General features: G+C 37.0%; 1 protein-coding gene across 1 annotated transcript in view; it reads right to left on the bottom strand.

Moving 5' to 3' along the window:
* The window catches only part of PCDH15 (protocadherin related 15), a 672,916-nt gene that overhangs the window by 460,593 nt on the left and 199,634 nt on the right, over positions 1-12,689 (bottom strand). Inside the window, exons 3-4 of the mRNA XM_077821312.1 lie at positions 9,997-10,157; positions 3,356-3,511 (exon numbers count right to left, since the gene is read on the bottom strand). Of these exons, the coding sequence (XP_077677438.1) occupies positions 3,356-3,511; positions 9,997-10,157 (317 nt within the window). The remainder of the gene's footprint in view (positions 1-3,355; positions 3,512-9,996; positions 10,158-12,689) is intronic.

The raw sequence follows: 12,689 nt of genomic DNA, 5'->3' as shown, positions 1-12,689 counted from the left end.
AGTTTCACAGTTGAAAGCAACTGATATGTAATATGTTTAGATTATTCACAGTGTGGCTAAGTCCTTTTGTGTAATTAGAATTTCAAAAATACTTAGTTTTAGGACATAAAACTTGGCTTTCTCCAAAATCATCTACACCTGTTAGTTATTTAATCCACACTGGTTAGTTTTATTTATGTAATTAAAGATGGCAACAATACATGAAAACAAAGCGACTGAACTAAGATTGTACAGCAAACATAAGTATGACTCCTCCTAATTTTGGAGTGTTTTACTTTGCATTCCTAATGTTCTTTTAATAGTGAGGTGGCTTTTAATGTAATTTCTTAAGTTTTACAAAAAGGAAACTGAAACCCCACAAATGTTCTACAATGTGGAACTATATTGCCCTCCACAAAGGTCATTAGTAGGTTAGAACCTCTAGAATCAGAGCAAACAGAATTCACGTATTCACTTGAGCTATTACAGTAACAAGTAGTAGTAGTAGGTTGCTATCTTCTATATGGAAAAATGTACTTTGCCAGTAGGTTTCACAAATATTTGCTTACAGCAGAAGAATGGTGACACTCAAGAATCCAGGGTTCAGTTGCAGGTTCTGCATGGGAATGTTCTCCAGTCAGAGACCCTTCACTGTCCTCCACATGCTCCTATTGCTGTACTCGTCCTTTGGCTCCTGCCACATCCCATGTTGCTCCTATTTCCCCCCCTTCCACCAGCTTCTGGCCATGTCCCTTCCCCCTCAGTTTTTACCTATCTGTCCCCCGGGTTCTTAGTGCCCCCCTCCCATCACTCTCAGTATACCAATTTTTCTCTTACCCATCCCTTTGTATCCATGTAAGGGTGCTTCCTCCTGCTCCCTCCGTGCTTGCGGATGTAAGGTTATTATAAGGGGGCATTGATAGCATAGGAGAAAGAATGTTTCAGCAACAATGATCAAAGAAGGTAGCCTGAGGCAGAGAGCTGGCATGGGAAATTTCAGCCCAAATGATTAAAGTTGTAACTGAAAACAGAGTCTTATAATAGAAGTTTTAGGTAATCTTAATGCTACCAGTGCTGCCTATCATACTACGTTTATTTTATTTGTCTCTTGATCACACATACTTAATCCTCCTTTTTTCTTGAAGCAAAAACAAACAAAACAAAAAACTGCTACTAACCTTTCTGTAGTAATGATCTTCGAGCTGTATTGCACATGTCCATTCCAATGTAGATGTGCACGCACCCTGAGCACAGCTGCCAAATTTTTTTTTCTCTTAGTAGTATCCGTTGAGTCAGGTCCGGCACCCTCTGTTGTCGCATGCTCATAACACTGGTATAAAGGGCCCTGCCAACTGCGAGCAGCAAGACGATACAGAAGGGGCACAAGCATACCTACACTGGAATGGACATGTGTAAGCAGTCGAAGTAGTAGTAAACTTCTACCCCTACATTTTACTCACTTGCATGAAGAAGATAGTCTCAAAGAACTTTCTGGTCAGAAGTCTAAGAAACCACTTGTGCCTTGTACTGTCACACTCAGCATGTTTTCTTTTGCACGTGGGTTCTCAGACTTGAGTTTAGACTTATAAATATTCAGTTTCTTTTAATTAAAATACCTAAGTGTCTGGAAAATATACATTTTGGGCTAGATTCTCATTTCAACCACAACCCCTTTCTGGTACATTAGTGACATACAGGGACTGTAGCAGTGGGAAAGGGCTACAAGGAAATTCCTCTAGGGCAGGAGTAGAGGAGGGCTGGCTGGTCTGCCTGGCCTTATGATACCACCTTCCCAGTCCCCATAGCTCTTGCTGTAATAGCAGGGCCTCACAATTGCTGTAATGCTGAACCACCCTAACCACTGGAGCAGCCCAGAATACAGGAGAGGTATAAAGCTACTTTTACTTCCCTCCTGTGTACTGAAAGGCCCAGCACAAAACCACACCTGTTATCTGCATATACACTTTTATTGGGCTTGGCAGAAGTTTTGGATGAACACCTCAGATTCAAGTTTATTTATTAAATGGCTTTTTTCCCCTCACCCACTTCTGGCATGACAACTCATGGTTTATTCAGAATGGGGGAAATTATCTGGGGTCAGTAGTCAAGATGTCTCAGTGTCTTCCCATTGACTTTAATGTCACCCACCCCAGTTTTTCCCTGGGTTGTACAATGGATGGGTACTTGAAGTCAGTTTTGTGTAAACAAATGGGGTGGGAGGTAGCCCCTCTCTGCCTGATCACTCCACCAGCCTACTGTGAGGTAATGCTAAAGTTGCACCACAGTTGCCATTTTCTACATATATCTACATATATATATATATATATATATATATATATATATTCTTAACCATGGTCTGTACAAATCTCATAAAGACCATCGAGTTCAGACTATTACAAGCTTTCACAAAAAGCCATACTCAATATGGTTTTATAGCACAATCACATAGTATGCAATCAGTTGTTTTAACTGCTTGTTTTTGGCGTTGAAACCTTCTGCTCTCCCATTGGGGTGTCTGGACCTTGATTGTCACACCCACCAAGCTGAGTTGCCAGGAACTCTTACTCTCTGTGCTGGCTACCATTGTTATCCAATATAATGTTAATATATAAAAATAAAAAGGAATCAAGTAAAGTGAGACAGGCAGAGGAGAGAAAGTAAACAGAATAACTTAGTTTTCACAAATATAGCAAAATCCATCCCTCAGTTCCCAAAATCTCAGATCTCTTGTTTACTGAGTTAGTTTGCAGTTCCAATCATTCCCTGACACATAAACAAGATAAGTCAAAATAATTCCATTTGTGAGGCCACTTAATGTACAGAATAGAAGTAAATTAAACATTTACACTGGAATACAACTTTGTCAAAGGATTATTGTTTCTTTCTTTAAAAAAATGACTCCTGACTTGGCATTTGTTTTCCACAAGTTCCTTAGTTGTGCCCCTGCATTTATGTAGTAATAGGAAAGCATTATCTTATGACACCGTTCAATTCTGTTGATATATTTATATATTCAATTATTTTTATTGCACTTAAACTGATGCTTTTATTCATTGTGATCCAGTGTAAGGATCTGGTTTCTTCAGCAAATGGCTCTCTAATGCTTACAAGCTAAAACTATACAAGCACTCTGCTGAGAACTGTGCCAAACTTTCTGCTGTATTTGCAGATTAACAGCTTACATATTAAAAACTCCAATATAATAACCATGCCACATCTTCTAGAAAGAATATTATCTAGAAACAAAAAGGATTCTTACAATTGAAGGGTTTTTTTTAATATGAAAACAAGAAAGAGGATGGGAAGAAGCATTTTCCAACTGTAATCTACACCAAGGAAATGGAGAAAAGGAAAAAAAAGATAAAGTGAAGCTGACCTCATTTACTGCCACATAGTACCGCTGCTTCTGAAAACGAGGTGAGTTATCATTCCTGTCCCTCACCACAATCCGTACTTCGTGGTAGATAACGGTGCCAACTTTTTTGTTAATGCACTGGACTTGAACAACAATGGATTGAATCGACATTGGTGGCTGTAAATGAGAAAACACATATTTATAATACACAGAAAGGTGAGGCATAGACCGAACTTCCTCACTACAGTCAATATTGCCTATGTTTACTATAGACAACTATGTTTTCTATATCATTCTATTTACTGTTATTTTACATTTCTGGATTAGAAAGTTTCTCAGGGACAGTGCCCTGAACAAAACAACCTAGACCTATTTTTGCAACATGTTTAAAAGAAAAGTTAGGTAGAACTAACACATGCCTCTCATATAGCTTCTCTTGCAGCTTGTCAGTTCTACTAGCATGTTGCTGCATATTTCAAAGTAAAGATAGTGATTTTTAAAAATTTATTATCAATTGACACATTCAGAGGACAATAAAATGACATATCTTTGTATGAATATTCAAAATATTGCAAAAGAGACTGATGAAATATATGTCTTTCCATTACAATTTCTAATCCCATTTTGAGTAGTAGTGTTTGAATTGAAAGGTCACAGAGTTCTTGGAAACAGCATCAAGTGCACTAACACATCACTTACAGTTGCCAAGTATTCATAATTTAAAAACAGCCAGGTCACCTGTAAGGGTAGGCATGCCAGAGTCCAGTTCCTTCTACAGCTGTAAGGAGCACTGACAGAATTTAGCCAGCAATACATTCTAGACGTAATGGATAACTGCTCTAGATAAGAACTTCCTGTGGCTAATATAACATACATTGTAATCTTACATTCAAATGGATTACATTCTATTGTATAGGAAGGTCGTAAATATGTCAGCAGCAAGCATGCTTAGTAGATTAGTGAGAGTTTAGGGACTGAAAAATGTTTATGAATGTGCTTGAAAAAAACAGGGATTGTGTGTCAGAACTAAATCTGTAAGTCAGTCAGGCTAATTTAATTTAATATATTTTCTTAAATAGGTTCACTCAAGTAAGTACAATAATGATCCATTTTACCAAATGTTTCATTAGTTACCAATGCTAACATATACAAAACACAAGCATTTGTTTTTCTTCTATATTAAATACCCACAATTTAACAACAAAGTATGGGCATACTGGATCTATTCAGCAATATAACCAATTTTTACATTATATTTTTACAAGTCATTCAGAGCTCAAGGTACAGCTGTTTCTTATATGGCAAGCATATTCAGGGACGGTCTTTAAGAAATGCATAATTTACTTGATAAAATTAAATGGTTACTAAAGCTGTGTTACAATGTCAACATATTTATTCATATACTCGAAAAAATCCAAAAAAATCTAATTCCATAAAAATGATTCGTGAAACTATGACTCTTCTCTTTGTGAAATGAAAAATAATGAAAAAATGGGCCTTAAGTAAACAAGGGGTGATGTCTTTCTGTTAAATCTCATCTCTGTATTCCTACCATTCCCATGTGGCTAGTTCTCAGGATACTCAAGAGACAGCTTTTTTTTCATTCTGTATTATTTTCTGTGACAGCAGCTGTGGCCAAGTGAGGACCTCTAATTGACAGTTTCTAGATAGAGTAGAACCTCAGAGTTATGAACTGACTGGTCAACCACACACCTCAGTTGGAACTGGAAGTAAACGATCAGGCAGCATATATATATATAAAAAAGACAGCCCCCCCCACCCCCCGCATCAAATACAGTACAGCACTGTGTTAAATGTAAACTACTAAAAAAATAAAGAGAGGGATTTAAAAAAAATATTTGACAAGGTAAGGAAACTGTTCCTGGACTTGTTTCATTTAAATTAAGACAGTTAAAAGCAGCATTTTCTTCTGCATGATAAAGTTTCAAAGCTGTATTAAGTCAATGTTCAGTTGTAAACTTTTGAAAGAACAACCACAAAGTTTTGTTCAGAGTTACAAACAACCTCCATTCCCAAGGTGTTTGCATGACTCTTGACTCTGAAATTTGCTGTCCCCATTGCTCTGACTGAGCCAATATTTATCTCAGATAAATATTTATCTTTTGCATATTAGATAAGGCCCATATATTTTGCTTAAGGTTGCAGATGATTTTAGGATTATACCTATAGACTCCGGGTGAGTCTGTTTATGTGGGTATTGATATTTAGTGCATTCTTCCCCCACCCCCATTTTACACAAGCACTCAGTTTGTTGTTGGTGCGTCTGCAAACAAAAACTGAACTTTAAAAACAAATAAGTGGCCCAATAAGCGCACAGTGATATCCTCAGAGCCATACAGGCAGTATATATGTGTGGATGAGGCCCACATAACACAGAGAGTTGCCCACGCGGCCTACGATGGTAAATAGGTTGAGAACCAGTGGCTTGGACTGTTCAGAAAAAGTACACTGTTCGTACTCACAAATTCAATCAATTGAATCGAATAAGATCGGCTCCTCCTTCCTCAAAATAGTAAAACAAACAAACAACCTTGGAAACAAGCTAAACCCAAACTTTTTAAAGCTTCATTTGTTTAAAAAAAATAAATTAAACACACCAGTTATTGCTCGTGTTACAAACCGACATGTGCGAGGGCTCCATCAGATGAGAGGTACCCCAAAACTTACTATGTGCTTGAGAGCTTGTGAGGTTTAAAGAAAGTTTAAGATATGGAGTGGTTGTCAGTTTAGGGAGGTTTAGCACAGTTCCTGTGTGTTTGGCAAGAGGGAAGGATCTCTTTTGGCTCACTTAGTAGATGTGCTGTCTAAGGACCTGAAAAATTAGTATCTCAGTTGTGGTAATATGCAAGATACACAGTATAAATTTCCATAATGTTTGATCTCAGAGTAAGTTTCACTGAATATTCATTTGTGTGTTGGTCAAAGAGACAGGTAAAACAAAGGAGAGAAAAGGAGAATGGGTGTTTCCAGGTTCAGGCCAGGTGAAAATCTAACAACTGATTTCATCTGGATCACAAAGAGTAGTAAATTGACATGGAAGGGCCAGATGGGAGATGGAAAAATCGGAAGGGACTTCAGGAGGATTACATTAATTTACTGCAAGAATAAAACTGTACTTTTCGAGTACAGTGGGACTTCAATTTCTGCTGGATACCCAAGTCTCCTATACTAATTTGATTTTCAAGTTCAAATAAACCCCAAAAATTGAAAGTTAAAACTCCATCAAACTATCAAGTTTCATACAGTTTTCAAATGGAACATTGCCAAAGATCTAATGTTTTTCTAGATTTTGTATGGTTTCAGGCTTTGATATGAAGGGTTTGCATAACTCCAGTTTTGAATGTTTAAGAAAATCTAATGAGCTCATGAAATAAACATAAGTATTTTTACATTAAATAAATGCAGCCAGAGTCTCTTCAGAATTCCACAGATCCCACAGGTATTCCTGTTTCTGAAGAGGAGCTGTGTAGCAGGGCATTTGAGGGAGGCAAGGATCTTGAAGACATGAGGGGACCCTTACCTACGTTTTTCCACTGGGATTTTTACATTTTTTTTATTTTTTGACTGAGGCCACATGTATTCTCAAAATATTTCTGTTCACAATCAAAGAAATTTGTGAGGCAAACATGCAGAATTTCACTCCACACTCACCCTTTTGTATTTGTCCATTACTAATATTATATAATTAATTAACTGTAAAACAAGCAATGGATGGCACCAAAATCATAACAGTAGAATATGCTGGAAATATTACCAATACAATAATGCATAAAAAGCCTAAAATAAATGTACATCCATTTCCCATGTAGTGACCTATTTGTTTCTCTTTCTTGAGAATGCTGCCATGGTGGAGCATTAACATAAATTCATAGCACTATAAACCACTTTCAGCTGCAATCAAGCCACTGTTAACCAATACAGAACAGCAATCAGGTCAGCAAGTTCTCTGACTAGATAGTGTATGGCATATGGAAGGTACAGGTATTCACATTACATTTTGAAAGGCATGTTATCGGTCTAGAATAGTCTAAATATAGTCACCTCCACTTCAGCTACTGTCAGGTTTCAGAGTAACAGCCGTGTTAGTCTGTATTCGCAAAAAGAAAAGGAGTCCTTGTGGCACCTTAGAGACTAACCAATTTATTTGAGCATGAGCTTTCGTGAGCTACAGCTCAGAGCTGTAGCTCACGAAAGCTCATGCTCAAATAAATTGGTTAGTCTCTAAGGTGCCACAAGGACTCCTTTTCTTTCAGCTACTGTGTATCCCTGACAGTGAAGCAGTCCTTTTCAGAACACAACTTTTATAATTCTGTAAACACAGTTACATTAGCACAATCTGGAAGCAGAACGGTTATAAATAAACAGTCTAAATCTCAATATAGCGCCAACAGAGCTATGCTACGTATAAAGGTTGAATCAAGGCATCTTTCTCAGTTTTCAATATCCACATGAACAGAGATCTTAAGATGGTGTAAACTGGCACAGCAACTTTGATTTCAACGAAGCAGAGGACCTGGCTCAAAAAAAGTACTTTCTTGCAGAATGTGAAATTTTAAAATAATCAGAAGGAAGAGAGAAGAGACTAAAAACAATTAGATTTTTAAAATAAATCTGTTTCTTTATAAAATCAAGTCATTGCACCAGATGACAAAGTTCAAATATATAAGTCTGCATTGAACAATGTGTTTTAAAAGGGACACAGTGAAGAAAAATTATAGTGGTTGGTTTTGATCTATAAAAGCCTATGAGGTTTAGATCTTGGCTATTTAAGAGACTCCACCCTCCTTTAATTTAATGTTTGTGTGCTGTTCTTAGTGTCCAAATTCACCCACTTTCCGGCATAGGTAGTTATTGTTCACTTAAACAGAAACAAAAAATAAAATTTAAGTGTGCTTCTGAGTTTGTCTTATTCCTACGGTTTCTCCCTGGCCCTAGTTAGAGCTAAAAGAACTCACTTAGTGCAGTGAGTTTGGAAGAATAGTTCTGCATGTCTATGCTGGGTCCTAGGATGTCAGGTTCTACTACAGTCTCTCTCCTTATATTCTGTCCAAAACCGGAGCTCAGATGAAGCACAGGGGATGCTACACATGTCTTTGTCCAAAGAGATTATTTAAGAGGGGATTGAGTTTCTTTGTTGGGAAGTTGGTAGAGTTTCCTGTGCCCATTCTGCTGTGCGTTTCTCTATGTGACTTTGCTAATTATGTACAGATATTTAGAGAATGTGATGGATACACTTTGCAAATGAAAAAAAAATACGAAATAAGGAAAATTGCATTCAATTAGGCAAATATATATATGTAAATTAAATCAGGGATAATTTAAATAAAACTAATTTCATTATTACTCTTTGTTTACTTAATGCATTTATTTCACTATACACAATGAAAATAAACTAGTCATTTGGGACCTAATCTATGCCCACTGCAGACAACAGAAAGATTCCTATGGACTTTAGCAGGTTTCAGATCAGGCCCTTTCACTTCTGTCTATAGTCAGTTTTGAGTCGATTTTACATTCAGGTTCCTTGTATTAACACACTGCTACAATGACTGGTGAGCAAACATGTAGGAAGGATACTGATTTGTTTTTAGGAGTATTTCTACTGAATGAAATATACATCAATGAAAACATTCCTGTTGCCCTTAGATTTTGCAAAGGTTTGTTTTTATAGAACCCAGATTTGATATGATAATGCTCCTTTAAGATTTGTGAGGACTAAATAAAAGAAACAACACAAGGTATAAACTGGTGTTCTGAGTAAGAACACAACATGCTTATTTGAATCCTCTGAGGTCCTCTTATGTCTACATAATTGGGCTCTAAGTCTCACAAGTCTAGATTCTCACAATTTTTTTTTTTTTACTCGTTGCTTCTGGCTGGACTAGTGCTCCAGGAGAGGATTCTCATGAGGAGGTATTTCAACACTTCTGCTTCCATCCAGAATCAGAAAGCAAAGTTATGTGAAAACAAAAATAAAAATGTAGAGGGGAGTAAAAAAAAATCTACCTACTTTTTTTTTTAAAGTTGAGTTTAGGTCAGTTATTACTTTATTTTCACCAGCTCACACATCTCTACTGTACTGCAGTCTCAACTTGTTTGTTGTACAAACTTTTAGGCATGTACCTTGACAGGTATCTGTAGCAGCTGACAAGTTAACATCAGGAATCAAGTTAACTTGCCCAGGCATCCTTTCTATATCTTCTAGAAAGAGAACTAGATGAATTTTTCATCTCCTTGAAATTATTATGTTTATGATAAATCTTGAACATTAAAAACAAAAAAAACATTAATAAGGGAGTATGCAACAATACATGGCACTATTAACTTGTTACTGAATGTATATAACTACGTAGGTACAACTTGTAAATGTGAACTTCCCATGCTGTTGAATCTATTGATTATGTCATGAAATACCATTAATTTAAAATAGATGCAGAGATGTCTTCTGTCCAACAACATGAAGGAATACCCATGGTGTGTCTATAAAACAGCGAGTCAGAATGTTTCCTGGATCCAGTTACTACTTTACCTATTTTTTTTCTAGTCACTCTTAAAAAACTTTCTATTTCTAACTATTAAATGCTTGCTTCCTGGTCGAAGATTTAGGGGGTGGGGGGAGTCTGGAAAATAAACAAACTAACATCTCTGTCCAGATGTCGTCCAGTACTGTTTAGGTACAGCCTCTGGCTGATAGGATCCAGAATCACCCAGTAATCGATGTTGTCCTTCAGTGATAGTTCAATAGTGGGGTCAGTCCCTCCTGCTGTCCCTTTTATTAGCATACTGTCCACTAGGATAGTGCCTGCAAGAAAAAAAAAAAGAGAGAGAGAGAGAGAGAGAGAGAGAGAATAGGTTCATATGTGTGTACTATACAGCAAATTTCAGTGCATTTGAATAATTCACTTTCATTCTAATTCTTTTTTTTTTTGTGGGTTTTAATGGTATTAAAAAAAGAATATTCCACCTCAAAAGGCCTATTTTGTCTAGCTATGGTATAAACTATTCCAGGGACCTCTGGAATGAACTCTTTATACAAAACACTGCAAGTTTTACCTTGGTTATTAGACCCATTATCTAGATTTTTATTTTCTGTTAACCTCATGATTCCCCCATCCCCCAGTCATCTTATCATCCAACATTATCACGAACAAAGGAAAATACTGTAACAGAGACTAATATTTCAATTCAGTGACTAAGGCTTCTGATATAAAGAGTGCATCAGAAAATAGAAGAAGAAAAAGAAAAGGAAATAAAATGTAACAGTAGTAATGGATGGTATATCTACACTGCAATGTAAGCCCAGGGTTAGTAGAGCTTGAGTTAGCAGACCCTGGGTTTGCTAACCTACGGTTTGAGTGTTTACATTCATTTGTAACCCCAGGTAGGACGGACTCTTACAGACTCCTGGGGCTCCAGCATCTACACTGCATTAAGAGAGCCTGAGTCCAACCACCCATATTCCAGACTTCCTAGTGCCCTCCCAAAATGTCACCATTCTAACCTTTTGTTCACAGCGTAATGTGGGAAAACTTGACTGTCGACCAAATTTGACTGTCCAGAAGACAAAGTAAGTTGGCCCACGGGATTGGGGGATACTTTTGGCAGACTCCCAGAGGATAAGTCCAGTGGGGCTGCACCCACACTGCAAAGGAAAAGCATTTGAAACCTGGGTGTCAGCTTGACTTAGGCTTGGGCCCTCCATCCCCATAGGGTGCTGGGGCTCTGGGTCTGAGCCCTGGGTTAGAACAATGTGAATAGAGACAGAAGGATGAGAGGTTAGGCTTGACCACGAGTTCCAACCCTGGACTTCACTGCAGTGTAAACGTATATACAATATCTATGGAAAGATTTCATTTTTTGTGTAGCTCTATAAGAGAAAAACAAATTGTAGCATAAAGAAATAAAAAACTAGACTCTACAAAATAAAAGCACTGCAATTTCCCCCTCTATGATGTGGCATTTCTGGGGCATTCAATTAGTATCATACATTAGTCTAATACAGACTATAGGTTTTCACTCTTCTCCCCCCACTTTCTCTTCTCTTTTGGTTAAATTATTGCCTAATAGTTCTACCTAGTTAGCAGCTAGTGTGCATTACTTAATTAAAAGACTCCAGGTGATGGAGAATTTACTCCATTTGATTAACAGTTACAAAGATTAACTGCCCTCACTAATGAAAATTTTACACTTGAGGTGGCTGGCAGTCCATGTATTTGCCTACGCCAAGAAATCTATAGACATCAGCCCTATCCAACCTTGGCTTTTAATAAAGGAGATAATAATGATGACAACTGTTAAATATTTGCATTTTACTTCCAGTTTGACGTTGCTGGATCTTGTTATACATTTGTCTGCTAGATAAAACGTTCTTTTAAAACCACATAATTTTTTTTAAGGCACCCGGCATTGCCCACTATTGGAGCTGTTTGGTCTTTGGCATGTTCTATTATGGCAATTCCTATATTCTTAAAACAAACTTTAATTTTGCATTTTTATATAAATCCACAATAAAGGCATTTGAGATTTCTTGCTGAATTATAAACATTTGAAAACAAGCCTTTTAATATTTATCATTATAGTATTATTTTTGTATCTTATTAAGATTCTAACATTTAATTTCTGTTCCTTAAAATGTTTGATCATTTTAGGTGCACACAGCCTGCTTTTGTCCTTAGACTAAAATGCCAAGTAGATAACCTACTGACAATAATCTAAAGGCACAGAAAAGATTTTGATACAATATGAAATGACAGTTTCTATGCTTCGTCTCTATAAGTGGAAGTAGAGAGGCAGAAATATTTCCAAATACCCAGAATGCACTAGTTTGCAAGTAGCTTACATGATTAGTCTAAGGTGTTGTGGGGTTTTTTTTTGTGCACATCAAAAAAACAGAACCAAAAAACACTGCAATGCTCAAATTTAAAACCAACTAGTATTTCAATAAATCAGAATAGTCCACTGATTTCTATGGAACTTACCATCTCCACATACCATCCACAAGAGTGGGTAAGACTGGAATTTAAAAATCATTAAATTAAAAATATAGTGCTAGAAGGCTGTAATTAGATTTGTGTGTGTGATTTTAGTGCTTTAGCATGTGCCCTGAAAGTGGTGGTATGAAAGTGGGAAGGTGACAAATGTCATGGAGTTTCATAATTATTATTGTTCTGTACCCCAAAGGTGTCTGAGGTACGGGATTTCTATGACAAAGTCGGAACACTGTGGGACCAGACAACTTCAAAACACTCTACTACAGTCACAAGACCTGTGATTACAAGTCATGAAGCCTCAATAGAGCTAGCTGCCAAACAATGGCGCAACCAGATGGACCTTT

Source organism: Eretmochelys imbricata, chromosome 7 (assembly GCF_965152235.1).
Source record: "Eretmochelys imbricata isolate rEreImb1 chromosome 7, rEreImb1.hap1, whole genome shotgun sequence".
NCBI classification, from domain to species: Eukaryota; Metazoa; Chordata; order Testudines; family Cheloniidae; genus Eretmochelys; species Eretmochelys imbricata.
The sequence above is the reverse complement of the archived record's forward strand: the minus strand, read 5'-3'. Positions and strand labels throughout refer to the sequence as shown.